Below are 25,287 nucleotides of genomic sequence, written 5' to 3' on the forward strand. Positions count from 1 at the left end.
TAAAGCAATTAACAAAATACTTTCATTTGAACTCGCATGATGCTGGAGAGAGGAGTTACTCACTTCAGCACAGAGCCAGCTACCTCTGTGTATAAGACAGAATTGTACCTTTCTGATCCTACTTCTGATCAGGGAAGAAATTTAAATGACTCATACTTAAAAACTGCCACAAGATGGTGTTTCAAAAGCCTCTTGCAGCAGCCTCTGGTGCACACAACAGAACAGCACAGACAGCTAAAACAAAGGGCAGAAAAGAACAGGCAGAGGGTTCCTCGCGGCCCGCAGCCGTACCCCTAGATTTTCACACTCTCTGTGCCGTACACGTTGTAGCCTTCCCTGTAGGTAGCATAATTCTGGGTGTTGGTGGCAGGAGCAGGTTTGAAGTTCTGCGTGTTCTTGGTGAGCTTCATTCTCTTGGACTCGGCCCGAGACTTGTAGCAGAACTCGATCAGTGCCACCATCATGGCCAGCCCCAGGCCTCCCACAAGGATATAGAACACGCCCGCAACATTGCTCAGGCTCAGAGCGCTCGTCTTGTCCTAAGAGAAACCAGCCACGCTGTTAGCTCTGCTGAGAGCAGCAGACACACAGACAGACAGACAGACAACAGGCTATTTGCATTAGGCCTAGCTGGAATAGCTACACTAATGGTGTTCAGTGTCTGGCCCACGGACCAGGGCTGTCCCCCCATCCCCGCAGCCTGGGGCTGCACAGCAGTGACTGCTCTGCCCTCCACCCTGTGCTGGGTGAAACCCTGGCTCACTCCAAGGCAATGAGGTTTTTTTGGCCACTGACTTCCCCAGGCCTTTGGTGTCCCAGAGCAAGGTTGCCTATGGCTGAGCAGGTGGCAAAGGCACTGGGGGAAAGTTGTGCTGGTGGCTGCATAAAACAGCAGGATTTACAGAAGGCCATGACAAAACTAGAAAAAGAAAAACCCAAACCACTACACACTTGGGTTTGGTCAATGTAGGTAAAATTCTTGAGATGCTGCTGAACTTAACTACTTTTTTTCAACAGTTAGGAAAAAAAAAAAAAAACCACCTTAGAAAGATGGTCAGTTACTTAGAGGTCAAGTAGCAGAGCCCTGAGCTAAACTAGCACTTTCTGGAGAGTGAGTTATTGAATGAAACCAGACAATGTAACACAAAAATCATTGGTCAGGGTTTCTCTTCCTTCAATACATGTCAGATGGGGGAGAAGCTTGCATTTTTTAAAACAAGGTTATGGAATGGGATTAAATAGAGCTGCAACCCTTCTGCTGCTGCATGGTTGGGTGGCTGTGGGCAGGAACAGCTCCTGGCTGGCACAGCTGGCTGGGCTGCCACACCACACTGGCCCAGGTGGACGGGCAGGTGCCAAAGAAACTTGTCTGTGCCCAGAGAAGGCACTGCTGACAGAGCTCAGTTAACGATTCTCTCTAGGGAGAGCTGAATTTGCATGTAGTCAGAGTGAAATATGATTTACCTTGTAAGTGCCTGTGTGTTTCACAGACAGTTTGGATACATGTGGTTGTAGCAAACAAGCTGCCATTTACACTAAAGATCTTAATCATTTATACCTCTTTTTGATCACACTTCCCTTTGGCAGCTGCTGTGTATTTAGATATCCCATGATCCCAAATTTATCTGACACAACAGCTACTGGGCTGTGCCCGAAGCAACTTCCAGTCCTACTGAAATCAATGAAATTTTATTATTGGCTTCGCCAGAACTTGAAATTGTCCTCCAGCACTGAAAGGGTGCTCTGAAATTATAGTTTTCTGTTTGAATGATTACAGAGAGCACTTCCAAAGGCACCAAAGGAGTTAGGCACTCAACTGCGACCGATTTCAGCTGGAGCTGGATTCCTCCTCCTCTTGGTGCCTTTGAAAATGTCCTTCACTCCAACAAGCCCAGCACTTTTACAGAGTTTTTCTCCCCAATGGGTCTATAAGCATAAAAAATAAAAGTCCTCCTTTCAACTGAATGGTGTAAATAAATATTCCCTACAATTTAAGTGTGCAGCTACTGAGCCAATCCATCTCAGGGGTGGGACCTGCCCTGGGGTCTACAGTGGTCCTGCATGAGGCTGGACAGCCCCACAGCACAGCTGGTGGATGACAGGACAGTACAGCAGCAAAATGGTTCAAAGCAGTATAAAAAAGAATATACAATATTTAGGTAATGATTCACCATTAGTATTTCTAGATTTTTTTTTAAATCCAACCAATTTTAAAATGAATTGGCAAATAGGGCAGGAAAGGTTTTTTCCTTATCAGCTGTCTGTCCTAAAAATTTGTGCCCTTAGCAAGCATGTGACCGTTTCCCAAACTGACATGTAGAGAACTTAAGTAATAATTTTGAAACAAAAATGGGCTTTTTCAATAAAAATAAGAAAAGATGCTGGCCTGAATAATAGACAGTGACCGTGCTGAAACTTGCACATTTAAATAAAGACACCAGCTTGGGAGGCTTTGGGGGCTTCTCTTAGCATGTTTCTAGCAAAATACTCACACAGTGAAATATACTTACAACTACAGTCTGCTACTGCACATAAGAAAAATGCTGTCATGTTCTGAGACTTACTTATTTTTTTCTACTCTTTTCTTTCAACCTTCAAAATGTAAATAGCAATTTTTGAAAGTCATTCTTGGTATAAACAAACAGTGGGTCAAAATGTGATTGCTAATCAGTACAAAAAGACCTTCAGCGACTGACCTTACTTCCGGAGTCCTTGGCTCCACATTCACCCTTATCGTACCACCATTTGTTTTTCAGCTTGTCTAAGATGCCTTGTTCACTGAGTTTCAATACTGCAAGGTTTACAGGAGTTCTTCACGTGGGAAATAACATAAATAACATTATATTATGTTATTTTATGTTATTCAATCTTTAAACTACTTTAAAACTATACAAAGCGATAAAGCAGGGTTCCTGGCCAAAAAGTATTTACACTGCAGGCAACTGGATCATCCCCTTAAGTTAAGGCTAGAGCATCTCTACATTACCAGGTCCTGCCCATATCGCTTTGAGTAATCGGCACTCACTGTTAAATGAAGGCAGTAGAAACAAAGCAAGGCCAATCTCCCACTTTGGTGTGCCACAGGCACTTGCAGTAGCTTTACACATCTGGGTGGGTTTGATCCAGCAGGGCCCCCCTATTGCACTGACAGACAGACAGACAGACAGAAGCCCCCACACCGGCCACTGTGGCTGCCCATGGTGGAACAACGCTTGCAGCCCCTGATCCCCAGCAGCCCCCGTGCCCGGCGGCTCTCTGTGCACATCTGCAAAGCAAAAACCCCCAGGCTGGATCCCTGGAGGGGGATTTTGTGGCTGTCACAGGATTTTGCAGCCATTCCAGGATTTTGTGGCCATCACAGCCCTTTCCCCCGCGCTGCCTCCTCCAGCTCCCGCGGCCGGCGCTGCAGGGGCTGCGCTCGGAGGCACCGCGCTCGGCTGCACTCCCTGGAATGCTGCATCTCCAACTCCCCCCGTCCAGGGAACTGCAGCAGAAAATAAGCAAATGCAGACCTCTATGAAGCAAACTGATGAATATGGAAATGCCCAGGGTGGGAAATGTTGGCAGGATAAATGGAGTTGCTGACTCGTGCTGCCAAGAGCCCACAGCCCAGGGGGGCTGAGCTCATCTGCCCTTCCATGTGGGAAAGCAGCACCTGAGGAGCTCTCAGTTAGGTTTTGTCATTTCCACTTCCTCCTTGTGTGAAGTCTTGGTTTTTTTCCTGCCTGTTTCCATCAGACAGGCTCCCTGTGTAAGGGACATCAGCTCCTGCTCCTGGTTGAACAGCTCTGATCCCTGCTCCACGGCTGTACAGGGCTGGGTTCTTATTCCCAGCAATGCTGTGCCACTTTGCACAGGATGGCACTAGGCAGACATGTGCACAGCCTGATTTGGGTCCATTCAGGCCTGCTGTCAGCAGAGGAGACACAGGAGATGCCCACGCCTCCCCCAGTGCCAGCCTCATGTCCGGCTTTGCTGCTCTCTGCCTTTCTCCTACCACTGCCCTAAGTGTCTGATTCTCTGCAGAGCAGAAGAGACTCAGGAGAAAGAGCAGCAAGATCTATACAAAACACCTTAAATAGAAGCTAAATTGCACACTGGCATTTAGGGAAACATCCCCAGACTGGGAGGGCTCACAACTCTGAGCAACAGGAATGGCTGAGCCCTGCAATGCCTGGGGCAGGGCAAGATGCTGGAAGAAGTAGCAGGTAAAGAAAAGTCCCTGTTCCCTCATCTGCCAAGAAGCTGCTTTTGGGATGGCTGTGAGACTGTTGGTGGTTGATGCTGGGAAGAGTTGCTCTCAGAGATGCTCCGTGCTCTTTGGCAGGAGGGTGGCAGCCAAGCCCAGGAAGCTTGTGGGCTATCATGAGAAAAATGATTGTATTCAAGAGCTCCTGAGCTGAATGCTCCATGGCTGCTCCAACATGACCCTGTGTAGTGTCACCAGGCCAGCAGGGAGGCAAGAGCAGGGGAAAGCCAGCAAGGTGGGGACAACCCCTGGTCCCAGTGGCAGCACTGCCAGCACCTGCCTGCAGAGCTGCCTGGCTGTCCAGGCAGAGGCAGCACCGCTCACTCCTGGCCTGCACAGGGCTCAGTTTGACACCAGCCAAGACTTTATTTTTATAAAATGGCTATTTTTAAGCAGCAGCTGTAATCTAATTAAGTATCAATCAGATCTGGCTGTACACACTCAGCTGGACACAGCCAACGGGTGGCAGTGACAAGCCACATGAGACAGACCGTGCTTGCTGGCCCGGCACTGGCAGCAGGCTGAGCTCCTCCACCAGGAGCCAGAGGCATCCTAAAAAGCCAGCTGTGCTGCAGCTCCCCCGCATCCTCCTGCAGGTGGGCTGTGAAAACATGAACGGGATCAAAGCACGCCCCGGGACCTGCCACCACCCCGGGGGCAGGGAACACTCCTGCCCCTCTCGGTTACACCGATGGGCAGCAGCCAGGTCCTGGCCAAGCCACCACCACGGACCCTCCTGGGCAGCTGGGCTGTGCCGAGACCCCCGGTGACCCCCGGACAAACACACTACGAACAGCTGTGCATGCCTGCAATGCCAGCCAGTGAAAACTCGGTGCCTTTACCTTCCCCTTACAAGTCCCAGCAGAGAGCAGGGTGAATTATTGCTCAGAGAACAGTCCTCTCATTTTAAATTTCATTTAAAAACTATCCAATTTGGAGAGATTTTATGCAATACATCTCTCAGCTTTGAAAAGCATTGTGCAGCTGAGAATACACAAACAATAGGAAGAAGGTTATAAACACCTTTCCTCCTACCTGCATATTTTATTGTGCAAATTTTCCCCTCCCCCCAGTCCTATTCCAAACACTATTTTTAATTTGCATGCCTTTGTAAACCCCATACGGAGTACTGAGAATTTGCATAACATCCAATACATTATAGATTAGCTTTCACAACATTATACAGTATTGGGAAATGAGGAGGCTTAATATGCTAATTAGGGTGCTTTATTTTTTTTAAGCCAAGATTGCAGCTAATTGTGCACACGCAACTGCCAAAAAAAAAAAAAAAGAAAAAAAAGAAAAAGTAGTAAACTAAAATTATCTTAACTAAACAGATGGGAATTTGCCTAAACTGGGGTTTTCATTATCATTTGTCACAGTCCTGTTTGCCAGGTGAGGTACCACATTCCCTCAGCCTGGGTAGGAGAGAGGTGATTTGGTTTCATCAAAGTCCTAAGGAACAATTTTGCCTGCTTCCAGGAAATAAATCCCAAAACCTCCCAATGTATGAGCTGTTTCTTTTGCAGCAGGATTTGAGAAAGCTTATAGTGGGAGAAGGCATGATGCCTCTGCAACCCCTGGTCCAGCACTTCAGGAATGCAGTATGAGCAGGTGTAGGACGGACTCCTCAAATCCCAAATTCCCAAGCTAAGTAGATATATTGGAAAGTGAGCCTTGTTGCTGACACATTTTCCCATTGCTCATCTCTGAGTAGCTGTCTAGCCTGGTTCAATTTAACAGTCAGAGTCAGTCATGGCTTTGGCTGAGATTCTGATGGAGGTGCAGAGAGCCATGTCTGGATCTTGGCATTTTTCACTGAGTGCTCAGCAGTGCCCATGGAACACAAATCCTCTGTGTCACCCTCAGCTCACACTGAGCTGGTCCTTGGGCAGTGCCAGCACCCTGCCTGGGCCAGCCAGCCCAAGGCCACCAAGCTGCAAAGTGTTCTGATGGTTGTTAGAGGGGCAACTGCAAGGTTCTTCCAGGAGTGGTGGCTGCTGGGTCCAGGAAGGGGATTTGTCATTGCTTTTCCTGGGACTGCTTGACTGAGGGGGGATATTTAGAATTGCCTCAGAGGCAGAGGAATGGAGACACTAAATGGCTTGTCTGGGTCCCATGGGAAGGCTGTGTCACCAGCCACCTGCTTCTCTCACTGTCCACTTCAGAGGATGATTTCCTCATTTTCTGGGGCTCTGTCTCAAAGGACTTCAATTTCCTTGTAGTTTTCTTGAGATACTTTTGTGCTTTCCAGTTGTTTTTGTTTTGTTTTTTTTTTTTTTTATTATGTTTCTGTTGTTGAGCTGTATGGGATATTCTATGAAGTCCTCAGCCCTTTCCTAGGTGGTTTCCACTGTTTTTCCATGCTTTAATTTCTGATGGGATTCTTTTTCATCTCCCCTGTGTGGTTTCCAGACCTCTCTCTGTTAGCTTGGTTGCTTTGATAAAAGTAAAATGTTCAGAGGTTTGAGAGCTTGTGTTCCCTTGTTGTGCTCTCTATGCCAAGAAAATGAGATGAGGCCATCTGGATTGGGATGTCAGCATTTTGGATTCCACAGGATGGTATTCTTGTCCAGAAACTTGCAGTCTTTTTCTTCCTTCCCACAACTGAAGGATTTTGTTGTTTCCTTGCTTTTGTTTTTTCATCCAGTATGATCTGAGTCATACAGGCTTAAACCTATGAGGTTGGTTCTCCTGGGCAGCTTTACCAAACCCTGCTAAGATTTTTTTTCTACAAATGATTGGAAGACTTCAGTTTAGAGAAACAATACCAGGAGCCTCATAAAGGATAGTATTGCCCTTAGAGGGGAATTAAGCCATCTGCAATGATTGTTTCTTTTAAGAGCAGCATGACTGTAAGATCAATGCCCACCTGTTTTATAGGCTTTACAGAGACTGCCACAAACACGATTTTATACCTTGACAGAAGTGGGGTTTATTGGTGTTTCAGCTGTTTTGTTTCTCTGCCACCCTGTTAGGAGACTCCGTTCAGGTGCTGGCAGCATAACCTTCCCCTCTTCAGCCATCAGCTACGGCTACAAAACAAGCTGTGCCAGCCTTTTTCCAGATTTAATATGACACCATCCCAAAGGGGACCTCCTTTTCCTTTTGCTGTGGGGCCCTGGGGCCTCCGCCCTGCTGCGCTTCAGCCCATCTGGGTGCAGGACACCAGAACCAGAAGCTCTTTGCACCCTTTGCTGCTGGTGGTCCCAGAGGACAGGATGATACTGATGGAAAGAACTGATTTTTGAAAAACAAACTCATTAGAATCTCACCCCTGAGCTGCATCCCCAAAGTTTCAGGTTCAATTTAAAAACTTGGGCCATTTCTTCCTCAAATTCAGGAGGTGCTACAACACTTTGTCATGCAGGTTGATCCTGTACAAAACATGGCATTGTTTCCAGGCTGAGTATGTTCACCATGCAGATGCTCTTTCTCAGAAGAAGGAGCTGCTATGTGTTCTTTGCAAAGCATTTATTACATTTATATTTCATTATTACCCATCTTCTATTAATGCAATTAATATAAAAAAGAGAGAGGCACAATGACTCAGAGGCCATCCACTCTCTCCTCTTCTCTTTGAGACAGCCTTACCTGTCTGAGGGATTTCTTGGCTTGCCTCCTCTTACCAAAGCCCCAGTTTCAGGTTAGTTGCAGTAAATGTTATCTCCACTGAAAAAACTGGTGGTGTTATAATACTTCTTTCCATTCTTTCTGGCCAGAACAAGCTTGAAGTAGAAGACAAGTAAATTAATCATCGACGAAGTAGATCTTTATTAGTCCTGAAAGTGGGAAGGTAGAACTTCTGACCCTCTCAAATTATAAATCATAACAGGTTTTTAGTGGTGTGATTAATGGCTTTTTAGGTTAATTGTCATGGTTTCACCTGCACCTGTTTAAAGAAGATAACCCCAAACCAGATGTTCCACCTCCTGCCATCACTAACTTCTACCAGCTGAAGACACATGCCCAGCAGGCTGCAGTCCCACAGATGACTGCAAAGGCTGGCTAGGCTGCTCCTTTTGGCAGGTGGGTTCCAGTTATTGGCCATCATGTTTGTGTGCTAGTGCTGTAAACAGGACCCCTTCCTGAAGGAACTTGGACTGCAGTGAAGAATCTGAGCAGTTTCTTGGAAAAGCGCTGTTAATTTGTGAAAAGAACATTGTGATCTTGCCAGGAAAGGGCCATTTTCCAGGAAAGATGCCAGTGCCTTTGCAGCCAGTGTTTGGGTTGGTCCTCAAAGTTGCAGCAGGTGATACAAGGAGTCAATGACCACTAGAGGTGAGAAATGTGAACAGAAGTCACTTTAGGACTTGAACAACTTACCCAATAATCTGCAGACTTTTTTCAGCTCTGTCTAACTGGTGTTTGAGTGGCATGAAGTCTCAGCAACACTGTAGTTATGTTTATTACTTGCAATCTAAAAAAGATTTAAGTGATGATTGGAACAGCTTTGGATAATTCACATCCCATTCCATGCTCTAATGGATGTAATATAAATGTTATACCCAAACCCAATCACTGCCAAGGAGAGTGAATGAACTCGGCAGACGGCACGCTGCTCCTTTCAAACCAGACAAACCATTGCTCAGAATTCATTTACAAGTTTTAGATGCAATCTTTCAGGAAAGCAAGCTGCAAAGTAAAGGTGCAACAAGCAAGGCTCTTCAAAGCACCAGTTAAAGGGCTTCCTCGGGGTGGCACAGGATGGGGAGGGCAGTGCATGGACTGTCCTGGCACCTCTCACTACCTGGGTTTTACAGCTGCAAGTGTTCCTTCACTCACCATCAGCTGGTTCCTGATTTTCTGTAGAGTAACAGGTGTACAGTGTGGCATTTTCACAACAGTGTTGCTTGCAGCATCTTGAGAATCCAAACATAGCTTTTTTGGGGGTAGAGCATAAAGAAATCACCCATGAAGTTGAAGGAAGGCCAGAATAACATTCAGCATTGAGAGCTCCTCTCTGGTCTTGAACACATCCTCTTTTCTTGTGTGCCTGGGGCTGTAGCTCACGATAGCAGAGCACAAGGTGCAGCAGACCTGATCAGCACTTCAGCCAGGGAGGGATGCCTGGCTGGCTCAGGAGATGTCAAACACTGGGCAAGAACTCCAACCACTGCAGCTTCACTGCTCAGGAGTGGCCCCTGCACAGGAGAGCTCCACAGGCTTCTGCAGGGCTACTTGGCCAGGGCATCCATGTCCCCAGCAGCACTGTGGAGGGACGTGGGCCATCTCACCCAGCAATACAGAGTTCATTTAGAGGTGAAGCAAAGCAATTTAAGGCCAGTGGCAGTGGGGATCCTTCTCACAAAAGCAGATGGATGCTGGCTCCAAACAGCAAATATGGTCACCAGAACTGTCCTTGGCTAACAGACCTCCCTCTGTATTTAACACTGCAGCTACCACAATGCACAATCCTGTGTGTCGCCAACATGCCCTCATTCATTTTTCCCAGCAGTACAACAGCAGACAACCAATTCCTCTGGTTAGAGAAGTGTCATGGAAATGCAGGCACACATCCCTTGGGATGCAGCACTTACAGCAAAGCTGTTTGTGATTCCCTGTACTTGGTACTGGTCCTTTGGGTGCACAGGAGAAAGCGAAATCACAGTGCCAAAGACAACCCCAGGCTCTGGCTGTGTCACACTGCATGGCACAGAGCAGCTGTAAATCTGCTCTAGTATCTGGCTAGGCCAGATTTATTGCTGATTTGTGGCATCAGAGCAACATAAAGCCACAGGAGGCTTCTGGAAAATCTGTCCCTCCTAAGAGTCCAAATTTGTCCTTCCTAATGAAAGGTGACATCCTCCCTCTGCATCAGAGTTCTGACCTGGCCCAGCCCCACGGTCAGACCAAGGGCTCAGCCTCTGCAAAGGGCTCATTACCCTCCTGTCCAAATCTCAGTGGTGTGAAGGACGTGAGAGTCCATGGTGGTACCACATCTTGATTAGTACATTATAAAGTGTTTTTTTACTTGTTTATCATTAAGTAATAATAATAAACTTGTTTTATAATTAAATAATCTCTGTTGGTTTTGCCTAATCCTTTTAGTTTAGGAATCTGACATATTTGGAGCACTCTCACTTTTACAGCAAGAAATGTCTTCCTTTGCTCCTTATGACCAGAGCTGCTCCTTATGAACATCCCTGGGATTGCTGACATCAGCTCAACCCAACCAAAACCATTATAACATCAGAGAGTTCAGATGTTAAACACTTGGGTTTCTAAAATCCACCTCACAGTGTCAGAGAAAGGCAAGAAGAATAAGATACAAACAAGTAAGCATTTTCTAGATCCAAAACGCTTCCTAAAATCCTCTTGGACAAAACTACTGAAAACACTGAATTAATTGTTCCTGCTGGTGTCACTGGCTACTCCCTCCTAACTTCAGTGAAAGCACAGAGGGCAGCTTGCTGTGACGTGTGGGACACGCCACATTTACCATGCTCTGAGAGGCAAATACCTGAAGACCACAGAGATTACAGAATAACAAAACATTCTGAGCTGGAAGGGACCCACAAGGACCAGTGAGTCCAGCTCTGAAATTGAAGGTCTATACAGGGATTGAACCCACAATCTTGGTCTTATTAGCACCCTGCTTTGACCAACTGAGCTACCCTCAGTGTGACCCTGAACAATGGCACCACTGCCTGGCAGTGCTTCCAGCCAAGCAGAGAAATCCTTCACTCCTACACATCACACAGAACCACCAGTCTTCCCTGCCCTGCTGGCAGGAGGAGAGGAGGTGATGCTGAATGCAGCCTCCAGTGCTGTTGACTGGAGCTGAGAGGGCCAGAAGGCAAGTGGCCACTGCTGCATCCCTGAGCCAGCCTGCACAGGCACAGGGCTGTGCAGGGACTGACAAAGGCAGAAATCAAGTCCAGGCTCTCTGCTTAATTTGACAGGATACCATAAAAAATATCACTAACAACCATCTTGGTATCATTAAAATATAAAGATAGAAACAATCTAGGAAGATACACCAAGTCCAGCACTACTCTCTAGAGGGCATAGCTCGAGGTTAAAGACCCATCTAAATCAAATAAGGCACTTTATTCCCCCAAGCTGTATAAATCCCAGCCTGATCTGTAACTATTGAATGGACTTTTTGTCAGATCTTGTTACTGAAATAACTTCTGAATAGATACAAAACCTGCGGGTGAGTGCATCGTCCAAGGGCTCTGCCCTTGCTCAGATCAGATCATCCAGCTGCCTGTTGCAATTTACCAATTTAGCCATGTCTCTGTGCCATGGCTTCATGTTTTGTGACACACCCACACTGAGGGATGGGGAAGACTTTGCTTGGGCTCGTTATCCAAACCCAGTATGTTTGTTTAAACACTACAGTTGCCTGGTACCTCAAGGAGGAGTGAAGAGCCCTGAAAATACAGGCAAAAACCCACATGGTCAATCCCTGTTCCTTCTTGTCAATCACTACTACCTACCTTCTGTCTCAAAAAGTGATTTTTGGTATTCCACACTAAACATTCAATATTCAATGAAAAAATGCAAAAAGCGCTGGGCATTTCTTTTTTAAATAATGAGCTCTTGGTTGCTCTTTGCTATCATTTCAGACCCACACCACTTTTCCCCTGCCCCGTGTTACCAGCAGCTGCACATTTCCAAGAGTCAACATTTGAGGGATTGAAATGCTTTATGGGTGGGCAGAGGAAGGGATAAAAGGGAAAGCCATCTAGCTGGGAAAGACAAAGAGCTTGCACAATTAGAAAATTTAAAACTCAGCACCTCAAGCCCTATATATCCCCCAGCCACCTAAGAAATATGCTGCATGTTGATGGCTGGGGTAGTGCTTGGAGGCAGAGCAATAAATCCCCTGGCAGAGGATGCTGTTTTTCCTCAACAGCAGAGCCAGCAGCAGTTCCCTTTGCTCAAGGCCCCGGGGTCCTGAGTGATGGTGAGGAGCATCCTGGGGCTGCAGCTCCCTCGCTGCCAGCTGATGGATTTAACTCCTGCTGAGCACTCAGTAGCTGCAATAGTTGTCCATAACAGAACTTTGATATAGTCTCCATTAGTGAGAGGAGTAACCTGCCATTACAGGTTGGAGCATCCAGTTTATCCTTGTGGAATGTGAAGCATTTTTCCTTTGGTCACCAGGTATACATTTTAAATTAGGCTGTTTGAGTGCATGATGTCATTGTATCATCTACAGACACTGTGCACACCTCTACAGAGCCACATGTGTTACCAGCTGAGGCTGCAGGTTCTTCTGCTCTCCGCAGAGTCTGCAGCCTGTGTTTGACAGCAGCAGGTCTCTATGAAAGAATATTTACATGTTTCACAAATGTAGCTCAAACAAATTAAACTCTGTACTAACAGGATCATAATTTAAGAGAAGTGCCAAGTGCTAATGCAATAATACAGGCTGATTGGATTAGGAAATACAAGCCATAGCAAGTCACTACAGCTCGTTCACAGCAGTGCCCGATACCTGAGGTACAGATGTGGTGAGAGAATGGAAGAAGAGCAAAGGAGGGCAGGTGCCCAACATCGCGCTCAAACCTACAACATCGAGAGAGCAGCATGGACCTTTCCTGCCACTGCTTGGGTCTTTTCTAACCTGGATGGTATGAGCAAGAGACTCAACTTACCTTGCATGCTGGCTATCCCCTCACCTTCTCTTTCTCTTGTCTCTAGGCACATCCATTTCCCCCCATCTTTATTTTCCTCTTGAAACGGCTTCTTCTGTGACTCCTGCTCTTGGCTTCTCAGCAGGCTGCAGGTGGGTGCTGCTTAGTCCAAAGGCTAGTCCACAAGACATTCGAGGAACAGCTACGTTGTGTACAAAAGCTAGAGGCATTCAGCCCATGGTTACAGTGCCAGCAGCACAGAGAAATCCACAGAGCAGCACCAGTGCCTGTGTCCACGTGAGCAGAATGCTGAAACGTTAGAGTCACTTTGAAGAAGAAGAAAGGCATTTACTTTTCCCTTTGTATGTTAAATGACAGCAGCTAGTATTAAAGAGAAACAACCAAGCCCAGACCCCCAGGGAGACATACAAAGGAAGGGCCCTGCTCCTGCTGTTGGGAGCTCCACTTCCAGCTGTTGGTTTTCCTTTTTTCCTTTTCCAGTACCACAAAGCCTTCTGCCTTGACTTTTCCCATACTGATACTTACAGTGCAGGAGAAATGACTCATGTAAACAATTTATGGAAATTAACTGTTAAGCACCACAGATATTATCAAAAGGAGTGCATAATTAACAAGTCTTTAAGATTTCTTGTGGCCATAAAGGCAGGATATGGCGTCCAGGCAGGAGCCCCAGGTCTGCCACAATTAATGCTGCACAAACAGGTCTCCTTGCACACTCAGGTCTTGAGCTGGCTTTGGCAAGGAAGCAAAGACAGTCTCCATGATGCTAAAGGTTATACTGGCAAAACTAAACAGTTCCAATTCTTGGACACCAGTGGTTCTGACTCCACCAACTCCTTTCCAGCATAGGCAACCTACTCTTCCCAAATTATTGTGCTGCTTCTCCCAGTTCCATCTCCAGGGAAATACCCTCAACAATCTGCACAACAGCACCGCTGTTTCTGCAAACCAGAGCAGGTTCTCTGACCTCCTTAGCAGTGCTCTGAGATGCTCCAATGAACTCCTAGAGCATTAAGACTTCATCACTGCCACAAAACATACACAGTATTATTTCTTAATATGCTATAAAGTAATAGCTGTCAATTAAACCAATATTCTGGTGTCTTCCTTTTAAAGCATTATTTTGCTTTGTCACTAATTTGCACAATACAGTAATTTCATATTACTTTCCCAGCTCTGAGCATGAATTAGCTCTGTGTTACTGTCACTGGCTCTGATCAGCCATTTTATCTTTTTCCAGCTCATAACACAGGCCTATAGTATGGATGACAAGGAAATTCATGCTGATGAACATAATTTCAAACAAATGGCTCAAATAAATCGTGCTGCATCTTTTTAAGATAGCCATTTCCCCAAATGTTCTTTTTATGCACGACGTGTTTGGCAATGGTGCTCTTTAGGCATCAGGTATCATCTAAAATAAAGCATAACAGATTTCTTCTAAAAATATGCCACTTAAAAAAATTATGCTGCAAATGCTAACGGCTGTGCTGAAAATGTATCAAACCAAAACAGCACACAGACACGGGGGAACAGATCCCATCTGCTAATGGCCACACTCACAGCTCCGAAGATCTTGGGAATGGGATATTGTAGGAGCACAGCTCTGAGGGCAGAACTCAACTAGCACACTGGAAAAGTAATTCTATGATTAAAAAGAAACAATTGGAAAATGAAATAATTTACATTGTATGTCATTTCTCTGATGTAGTCCAAAAGAGATATCAGCCTAAGAAAGAATATATTAAAGAAATTAAGTCAAATAATTAGCAGGGAATCTTGGCAGGTAAAGTTGATGAGAAGCTGCATTCAAACATTCTCCTTCCACGTTGATTGTCATTAAATGTTACCATGAAGGTATAAGAATACAAGAAATTTATCAACAGCAGAACTTTGGAAATTTATCTTAGCAGGAAATTGTTCCTATGCAACTGAATAATTAGTTTCACTTAAGTCACTCAGGCTGTGACCGCCATCTGCATCCCCTTTTGTCTGATTCTTGTTAAATCCCTATTCAGCCATAACTCAGCTCCAAGATTATAGGACTGTATAATAAACAAAATAATTAGTTTCCAAACTTGTAATACACTGCAACATATTTCCTGGAATATGTTTTTTTTACAACTGCTATTTTGTATTCTCTCATGATTGAGAACTCAGCTTGCATGTATAAGAGCATTTGAAGAGAGAATAATTTTGCCATGAAACTAAATTCAAGCTCATTTAGGAGAGCTAAGTGAATGAGTTTTGATGCACGTACCAGAATGTCTGCATCAGCCAAGTCAGCCCACATGTATTGACATGCATCCCAGAGAAATTATGTATGGATGGAGCATATTCCCCTTCAGACTTGTTAAATAAGGACCACTACTGAAATTGGGTCATTCCGTTTGCCAGGGCAGTACCAACACTGGCACCCTCTGCTCCACACCAGCACTGGCACAGACTGGTAGCACTGAAAACAAGACATATGTCAGCTGAAGCCTTAAAACAAACTCATTAAAATGGCACAATCTCTTCAGTCTTGAATTACGAGTGAATTCCAGGAGCATGGAATGACCACAGGCCTAACCTTGCACTCTGTAAACCAAGAGATTCAATGTCTGCAGAAAGCCAATTGAATACCTTTTCTTTTTCCCTCTGCAAGACCCAAAATCCTTGTGAAAATGGAAGTCACTGTTTAATTTTCCAGAGGCGGTGAGATAGGGTAACAAGAGACAAACTCACAACTCAGAACGATTCCTCTCAGAGCACGGGCACACCGCATGCCAGAGCGCAGGGAGCACGAGCAGGGGAGGGTGGCCGGGTCCTTTGCAGTACAACGATGGGCACTGGCACAAGCAAACAGGCTCATACTCACCTCTGGCTTTCAGCAACAGCTAAAGTATCAGTCACAGAGGAACTCAGCTTAAGAAACCGGCACCAGCAGTCTGCCATGACTCACATCTACACACAACCCATTGCACAACCCACTGCCAGGAGGCAGGAGGTGGCTGATTGCCGACTGGGGGCAGCGATTTCCCAAGCCTGGGTCTCTACTGGGGAAGCTGAGAGAGGAGTCTGTCAGCTCAGCCAGTAGAGAGAGCTGCCCCAAGTGAGCAATGGTTGAGATGGAGGGCAAGGTCTGTATCTGCACCTCAGGCACCTTCACCACCCCATCCTGATTCCCCCAGCTGCCACCTCCTTTAAGGTAAAATGGAAAAAAATAACAGTTTGCAGTGACTCCTCTGAATGATCTACAAATGAAGCCGTGCTCATATAAACAATTAACTGGAGAGATGGGATGAGATGATGGGGGCAGCTTCTGGTGGGAGGACAGTGAGGAGAGAGAGGCCAGCAAGACTCTTGGAGCTGCAGTGCACAAGGGGCAGCACCAGAACTCATCTTTCCTGAGAGGGCAGTGGGGCTCCTGCTGGGCTGGGGCAGGGCCTGGCCAGTGATGGGGATGTGCTGCGAAGGCTCTGCCTGTCTGCAGCAATGGAGCCACACTGCAGTCTGCAGGGCTCAGGACCTACAGAACTACCTCAAAGGAAGAGCCACTTTGCAACAAAAAAGCCCTTTGATTTACCACACCTCTAGAAACAGCCACTAACCCCTTCCCCACCTCTCAGCTTAGTCTTCTGCGGGAGGTCTTCTCCATCCCATGGTCTCCTCTCTGGGGACTTCTGCCAGCTGAGCTGTGCCCCAAGAGCTGGTGACTAGCTCAAACAAGTCCTTCACCACAGTGTGTTACAACCAACTGCAGAAAGACATCACTTGGGACTAAACCAGCAAAACACACATTATTGTGTTTGCTCCCCTTCCCTCTTCTCTGAGTACCAACTCATGTTACCCCAGACTCCATTCCCTCAACATTGCCTGACGGGGCCAAGGGCCTGCCAAATAGAGAGCACTGCTCTTTGCAAAACATCTTCCAGCACAAGCAAAAATAGAAGGATGGCCCTGCCCTAATTGTGACCATTTAAAAAGCCCTCTTTAGTTTCCTTAGGGCTGTAAGTGTTATTGGCTGGGTTTAATTCAATGAACTTGAAGCAATGAAGTTCATTGAAGCTGGTTTGTATGAAGAGTTTTTTTTCAGGGAGGCAGCATTAGACAATGAGGTGCTGGATCCCAGGAGGATATTAAACATGTAATATACTGGCAAATATGACATATAAAAATGTTTTGTGAAGGATGAGCAGCAGAGCTAAAAAGCATAAAAAAGCTTGTGCTCATCTCCAGGCTGCTGCTGAGCACTGCAGACCTCCAGCTACTAAATCAATCCAAATTCAAGAGCTTTTCCTTCCTTTAATATTACACAGTGGCTTTTGCTAGCAGTAGACATGACGAGCTGAGCAATTTCCTATATAGCCAACTGTATGCAACTCTTATGAATAGATTGTAGCAGTAATTTGCAGTAATTGTCCAAAACTGCAGTTTACTGTTATTATTGATTTTGGACCAAATCTGAAGCATTTTTATTGGAGAGATTAGGAGTTATTGCTCCCTAAAGATCTGGTTTTACTAGATGTAGGAGAGTGTCACTATAAAAATGAATTTCAGTACTTCTCAGTATAACAATGTCATTTAAATTAATTTTCTTGGTAATTCCTGCACCCACAGTGACCAACGACACCCAGCCAACTCCAGCTATAGCTTATCCTCGCTGAGTTAAAGACTGCAGAAAAGGACTGCCAGTCCTACAGGGCAAAGTTGGCAGGAGGAAAGCAGACTAGTTAACATTTGCAATACATGAGCTCACTGAAGTAACTTTGTGAAGGTGAGGTACAGGCTGCCTGGAAGGCTGGGGGAAGCCTCAGCTCAGCAGAAGGCAGTAAAAGGCTGGCACGGCTGCCACTGGAGCCAGATTTGAGTCCACATCTGTATCAAAGGCATGTCAAACACAGACACAGGGCTCCTGCACAGGAGTGTGCAGGAGACTGATCAGTGCTGTACAAAAGGTGACGCTTGAATGCTCCAGGCAACATTTCCAAAACTTTCCCAAAAGGCCAAAGGAAACAGGAGCTCTTTCATCCCCAGGTCTGTGGTGGCACAGCTGGTCCTGGCAAAAAAAGTCTCATAAAGCCTTGCTCTCAAGGGTTGGGACAGTGACCAGAGGTGATCACCAGTTTCTTGTACAGTTACCTCACTGACTTACTCTGCGTAGGTCCCACCAGCACTAAACTTTCTATCTGTTAGTTAAATAAGGTTTCCAAGCTTGAACAAACCCGCTGATGATATTAAATAAGACTGTTTCTTTGAAAGAGCTACTGAACAAGAAAACAGAGGTTTTTTTCCCCACCACAATTAGTGAAATAATTTTCATCTGCTTTCTTTTTGAGTTTTTTTTTTCTTGAGAAGCAAAATAACAGCCTTGCCGATTACTCTTTGCTAAGGTACCCGATTGTGGTGACATTGAGGCTGACCTTGGAGTCACCTCCCCCGCTGCCGCACTCTCCTTTGTCGTACCACCATTTGTTTTTCAATTTGTCCAAGAGGCCTTGCTCATTCAGTTTTAATACTGCCAGGTTAACAGCATTTCTTGAAACGATAAAACATAACTTGTAAGAAAAAATGCACAAATGCTTAGGAAATCGTAACGTATAAAAAAAGGAGCACAAGAGGACAAATTGGCTAAAATTTCACAGAACGTGGAGCTATCAAAATGTCTGTACAGCAAATACAGGGTTAAATATTGGAGGTGGCATGGAGGATAACATTTGCTCAAAACTGAAGTGTGCGGGATGGGGAAATTGTCTTTGAGAAAAAAAGTAACAACACCACATCATGCAGTTAACATTCGTCACATATGGCAGGTTAACTTGGCTTTTACCATTTAAATTGAAAAAGCCATTGAACTGTAAAATTAAAACAGCAACAAACAATCAGAGAGGACAACACGAAGAGAACACAAAAAATGGATGCATTAAATAAATGAAACCATAATTTACCGTCTTATTTAACTCCATGGAATATTGAAGATTTTAAACTTTTAAGTTACCTCAAAATCCACAAGAAAGAAAATGACAACACAATACATCAGGGTAGGTGGAATACTATAACAACATGGATATTGTTATATTATTCCACCCACCTTAATGCTGAGCCTTTGGGGGTTGCTACACCATAGCCCTTGGAATCCAGGTTGCCTCCAACTTTCATGGTGTCACAGGGCTTGCGCTGCTCGATGTACTCGTTCATCGTGGACTCCAGCAGGAAGGCAAACTTGCCCTTGGACTTCCTCACTCTGGCCACCCCGTCCGCCGTCGTCTTGGTGAACACCGAGGGCTCGGCCGACTTCATGTACGACCACATTTTCTCATAGACAGCTATTTTTGACCTCTGGGAGAGATGAAAGGAGGGAAATGAAGAGTCATGTTGGCAAGACTGAGCTCCTTGGGCTTAGCTGGCTTAGAGGTATAATGACACCCTGTAACTGATTAGGGCTAACAGATCAAAAAAGTCAAGGTAGCGCGGAAACAGATACACTGCCCCCCTGAACAAAGACCAAACCACAAAATGTTTGGCGAGGGAGAAGCAAATCTCAGACATTTATTTACTGATTGCTGAGTAAGTGGCAGCCTCAGAATGAGCAACGATGTGTGCCCGTCCCAGCCTCGGCTCCTGTTCTGTGCTGGGTTTATCCGCCTGTATGCAGCTCTGCTACCGAGCCAGAGGGAGGATGAGAAATCCCAGGTCATCCATCTTGGCCAACAGATGCCAAAGGAGCCCCTCCTCTTCACACAAATCCTCAGCATTGTTTTTTTTTTTTTACACTAACTGCTGCTAGGAAGGGCTGGCAGTTGCTTATTACAAGTTTTTAGCAAGGCAGGAGTGTGTTTTTCACAGTGGCAATGCGAGTCTATGATACAGGAGACCATGACATTCTAGTGGCTGCCAACAGAGATGCTCAAACAAGGGATATAAACAGTGATTACAAAATCTTTTATGAATCAATAATCAAATATTCAAAATTTGGTTTCCCATTTCCTAAAAGACAGCAAATACAAATATGGGCAGTAAGCTGAAAAAATCACTGGTTAACTGCCTGTCAGCCATCCATATTTTTTCCTGATTTCCCTGTTCTGAGACTGAGCAAAACCTAACAGCCTCTAGCTCAGCATACAAGCTTTGTAAACCTTGAAATGTTGAGGAATGTGTTACTTCCCCTTCTCACTCTTTCCCACCAGTAACATTTAAGCCACCCTCAGATCTCAAAGCCACCTCCAGACTGTCAAGAATTTGTATCCTGGACTACCGGTTATACTTTCCTGCTTGGTCAACAGAAGGCAGTAATGCCAACTGCATTTCTCCAAAGTCTAGAAATCCCAAAGATTTATATAAGGCTTTCAGTCCAAGTTGTGGGTACCTTGAATTTATGCCTCATATTCCTTGCCAGTTCCCTGTCCACAGCTTTCCTTGCAGAATAGGAATGAAGGAGGCAGTAGCTAAATCTAGTTCAAATTTAGCAACCTCGTGGTGGAAGACTGCTAATGTCCATCAGCTTGATGATCGAGACATGCTTCCTCCTCATCCAGGACAATTTAATGCATTTTGAATAATGTAATGCTTAACAACCAGCCTCCAAACACTTCACAGGGAGTAAGCCCTGCCTGCACTGCTCCTCAGATTAACACGCTCAGCTGATGCTGCTACAGTGGATAGAGAGGAGCACGGAGGGCAGCATTTTATTTTATCCTTCCTGATGAACTGAAAAACAACTGAAAATGCAAACCAATTAAAATCAGCCCATGTGACAACAGGAAATCAGAGAGACAACAATCAAGAGGGGCTGGCTGGGTGGTGGGTGGGTGAAAAACAAGTCAGAGAGAGCATCTCCTAACTAAAGAGGGGCTGTACAGCTTTGTTTGCTCAGCATCAGGACAAAGAGGATGTAACTGGGGTATGAAATGGTCCTTACACAGTTGAAAGAAGGAATTTGGATTTTCCTGACCTTCCCCTGCAACAGCAAACACTGAATAGCCTGAGATGAGGGCAGTGGCTCTGAATTTGAGTGGGGAGTGTGGCAGCTCAGCCCCTGCATGGAGTGCTAAGCCTCAGCTGACTGCAGGACCATGGATCCTGCCCAAGGAGGGAATCTCACTGGGGCGGGGCTCAGGGCCAGGCTCCCATGGGCTGGTAGCCAGAACACCCTGATAGCCACACCCTGATAATCACTGCCTGATAATCACTGCTCACTGTGCCAGTGAGCACACTGACTTGGTGCTCCTGCTTTTCCAACAACCCACTTAATGGATGTGTGCATTTCCTCATCTCCTGCCCTGCTGGGAGCTGCCCAGGGCACTGCATGGCTCCCAGGAACCTGCCAGAGGGGCTGTGGGGATTCCAGGGATACCAGAAGTGGTGTCTCCCTGTGCCCTGTGGGCAGCAGAGCAGGTGACAGCTGTGCACCTATGCAGGTGGCAGTGCAGGCAGTGTCCCAGGCAGCGCCCCTGGCCAGCCTGCCAGCCCTTCCTGTGCAGCTCTCTTGGGCACAAAGGGAACATAAAACAGCCTGGATGGCCAACACAGAGACTGCAGGAGCACTGGCAATCCTGGCGTGTCTTAGTTTCAAGGTTCTCTTCCTTACAACCTTCATCTTCTTTTAACATAAATAATACAAACACACCTGGCCATTTGTATTTGCAAATAGGCACCCAAAGGACAAAAGGAAGGTAGAAAACCATCTTTACTCTTTATACCTCTCAGCAAGCTGAAGTCGTGTGCCTTCCAAATTGTGCATGCACTACGAATGCTTTTGCTTGTTTTCCTCCGCAGAGTGTGCCTTTAATTACCCAGATAAACCAGAATTTCTTTTCCTTTCAATCTTTTAACTCACATGTGAGTACCTGTCTGTCATGAGTTCTTTCATACTCTTTCCACTTGGCCTGACTACCTGAAAGCAATGGCCAGTACATCTGTGCATTGTTAATAATCACAGTTATCTGGTGAGTGCCAACAGCATGCACAGGGCTGCACATGGTCCACAAAGCATGTTCCCTGCTCCAAGGGCAAAGGGTGAATATCATCATTCATGCTTCAGAAAACCAAATTCTACAACTGAAAACCTGCTCTCTTTTCAACTTCAACAAATAGCCTAAGCTTTTTAGTCTGTTGCCTTCATTTAACTCTTCTGGATGATGTAGTTAAAAATCAGTTCCCATTTCTATATGGTCATTGCCCACCTCTTCTTCTGCCAAGTGGGATTTTCATAATATCTTGTTATCATCAAATTAACTAAATAAGTATAGCAATCTGACCTAGTAGAAGTAGACAAAAATTCAAGCTAGAAACAAACAAAGCATGTGTTGACTGGAAAAGGTTAATCTAAAATGCATCAGGCATGTATTGGCTGAGGATCTCAGGGGTCCTGAGAGAGAGGACCAGGGATGTGATGGGCTCTGGCCATTGAGTCCTGCTTGGTTAGTGCTAATTTTTGCAGCCATTCACCCAAATTCCTAATAAGGTGAAAGTAATTACCTATGATGAGGCTGCTTGGAGAAAGGGATAGTTTTCTGCTCCTAGAGCCATATTTTAAACTTGCTCACTGCCATGAAACTACCAGTTGATTAAAGCTGGTCAAAGATGCAACAGGATGAAATGAAAGATGGTATTTTTAGTAAATTTTTTTTTCCAATTTTCCAATTGCCTCAACAAAACCCAACCACCCCAGAAGCCCCTAAAAGACTTTCAGAAAAAAAAAAGTCTTTCCAAACTATAAAGCTCCAAATTCTGTGTCGAAAGAACATTCTTACCCATCTGTCCCCCTCTGCAGAGATTCACACTGCCTCTCCCAGCCCCCCTAGGAGTCTGACACCCATAAAAGGGGCCAGACAGCAGAAGCAACCACAGAGAAAGGATTTACACTCCTAAGTAAGGCAAGGTCTGACAGATCTGCACTGTTGCTAGAGTTCAGTGGCAGTAAAACATTCTCCCTGTCAATAAAGTGTTACTTTTAAAGAGATCCTTAGGAAAAAACCCCAAAACTTAAAAGCAAAGATTTAAGCCAATTCAAAGCCCATAACTGTAGTAACTCCCTGTGTTCTGCAACTCCTATTTCTTTGATATTGCTCTCCAGAAGTCCTCCACCCACATTTCCTCAGGATTTCAAGGGGATATTATTATAATTTTTTTCTTAAAAGCAACATTTTCAGTGTTTCATCTAGGCCCTGAGACACATTAAAGCGTCTTCATTATCGCAGCCTTACTGCAGATATAAATAGAACTGGCCTTTGCTTTGTCAATAATGCTGGCTTTTTTTTTTCTTTATTTGGATATGTTTATGCAGAAATATAAGCCACAAACACCCCAGCCAAGGGTGCAGGCAGCTCCCTTCCATGTCAGCAGAGCCAGCAGCTCTCGTGCCAAGGACTCTCTTCACTTGGCCCGTTACTAATCAGCACCTAAATACACATTTCTTCTGGGTAGCAATGCACTCATTTGAAAAGAAGATGCCAATTCCATCAGTCCACAATTTTAACACTGTCTTTCATTCTAATTCTCCTAGTTTTGCTGTGTGGTTGACTCCAGCAGTGAAATGAAAAATCAGCCAGAGTGTGTGGTGGCATCCAAAAGAGTGGCCAGACAGGGCTGGGTGAGTGACACAGGCAAGGGAAGGAGGCAGGTTTGCCTCTCACTTGCATCTATTTCTTCAATCCAGCAACTACAAATGTGGCTCCAGCTGGGCTAGACCTGGTGCCTTGGTTTCACTTTTGCACATTCCAAATCACCTAGAGATCTAGCAGACCCCAGCACACCTTGGACAATTCCTTGACATTGGTTAAATTTAGCTCTAAAATATGAAGCCTTCTCCCAACGACTGAATTCCCTTCCCCCTCTGCAGACATCTGTCTCACACTTCTGCTAAAAGTGACATTGTGTCACCTCCTCCACTACTGAGTAGGGGTGAGGTTGCTGTATTTGAAGGAAGCAACGCTTCTCCTTTCTAGTTTAATATGTTACAGAGATGCCCTTTACCTATTTTAGAACATTCAACTCTCCCTACCACCTCCTCCACAGCTTGAAGGTCTTCTTCAAAATGTCTCCTTGTGCACCCTGTTGGGATATTTTACTAAAAATTACTAAGATGGTCCTTAATTTCTTATGACAGGGACCAGGAAGTGATTTCCCAGCAGTCAAGCTCAAATTGTTCTCCTATAGGTGAGAGCTGTTGATCATCCAGTCATGAGCCACATATAATCAAATAAATGCTATTTTAAAAATCCAGTTATATATTTTATAACTGTATAACTCTGTTTCATACTTCAAGAAATTTCAGGTAATACTGATTTTTTTAACCTCTGCCTTCAAAACTAAGAGGGATAAACAAAGTGTAGCAAAATAAAAAAGCATGTGGAGCATCCTGACTGCAGCACACACATAAAGGTAGGCAGAGACATCAATAAAGGTCCTAAAGCAGCAGACCTACCACTCTCCTCTGCTGCATGGGCCCTATGACCACATTATAGCTCCTTAACAAGGGAGATTTACAGCCCTTAAGTCAGACAGATGTTGCTGATACAAAACACAACGGTCCATACTAAAATCAGTGCAGGTATTTAATGTGAATAATACATGCTGCCTTTCTACAGATCACACCTCACTTTGTATGGAGGCACACCTCACTGGAATGAACTTGGGCAGTTAAGTGTGAACCATAGCTTCATTATCATCACTCATTGCTTTTCCTCCATGTGTGCAATTAGCTCTTCTGCAGCAGCTAATGAGTCCAGCAGCTTATGAACCATTTAAAAGCAAGCTACTAAACAGGAATGAAAAAACTGCCAAGAGACAGCCTTGGTACTGCTGCTGCTGCCTGGCTTGGGCCCCACTGATATCCACAGGGTTTAGGCAGTTGCTTAACTGAACTTCTACTATGGCAAATTGCAATGGAGTGGCACCACTGTGTTTGCTGTTTGGATATGGCTTTGGTTTGGTGCCTTTCCACTCCCTCTAAGCCTCATGTTGAGTCATCCCTGGCAGAGCTGCCTCTGGGGGGAAGTGAGGGACACTGGTGGGAGCCCTCAGCCTAATCTCACCCCTGGAGCACATGGAGGCCAGCCTAATGATGATGCTACATAAGAACATGATAAATATTATTAGTAAGGTCCCTCTCCCTGAGATTTCCAGGCTCTTTACTGAGAAAGTAAAAATAGGTCTCATGAAGGCCAGAGGGCACCATTAGTCCCCTTTCCCCAGAGAGGACATGAAAGCAGAGATGCCATTTACTGAAGGTCATAGGGCAGAGTCTAATAGATCAATGTCACAGCTTTTAGCCACAGATAACTTGTGATGCCAGCAATTTACTTACCTATATGGACAGAAAAATCAATCCCATCATTACATGAACCTCTTGCTTTTATTACATTCTCGGCAGAAGAAAGTAGGTCAGGGCATTTGTCTTCCAGCACGGCCAAACCCCAAGTCCACCAATCTTTACCCACAGTTTAT

General features: G+C 45.3%; 1 protein-coding gene across 4 annotated transcripts in view; it reads right to left on the reverse strand.

The window, feature by feature from the left end:
* Positions 1–25,287, reverse strand: part of GRIA3 (glutamate ionotropic receptor AMPA type subunit 3) — a 144,132-nt gene that overhangs the window by 2,683 nt on the left and 116,162 nt on the right. The window contains exons 13-16 of one of the 4 annotated variants that reach the window (XR_008508616.1): positions 18,932–19,179; positions 18,264–18,378; positions 2,697–2,811; positions 426–539 (exon numbers count right to left, since the gene is read on the reverse strand). Coding sequence is in view for 3 of the 4 variants with exons in the window: in XM_036402005.2 (XP_036257898.1) it covers positions 294–539; positions 2,697–2,811; positions 18,932–19,179 (609 nt within the window). In the remaining variant the exon portion in view is untranslated. Of the gene's footprint in view, positions 1–291; positions 540–2,696; positions 2,812–18,263; positions 18,379–18,931; positions 19,180–25,287 lie in introns of those variants that run through there. The other 3 variants (XM_036402005.2, XM_036402004.2, XM_036402006.2) reach the window with 3 other exon arrangements.

Source organism: Molothrus ater, chromosome 14 (assembly GCF_012460135.2).
Source record: "Molothrus ater isolate BHLD 08-10-18 breed brown headed cowbird chromosome 14, BPBGC_Mater_1.1, whole genome shotgun sequence".
In the NCBI taxonomy this organism is placed as follows: Eukaryota; Metazoa; Chordata; class Aves; order Passeriformes; family Icteridae; genus Molothrus; species Molothrus ater.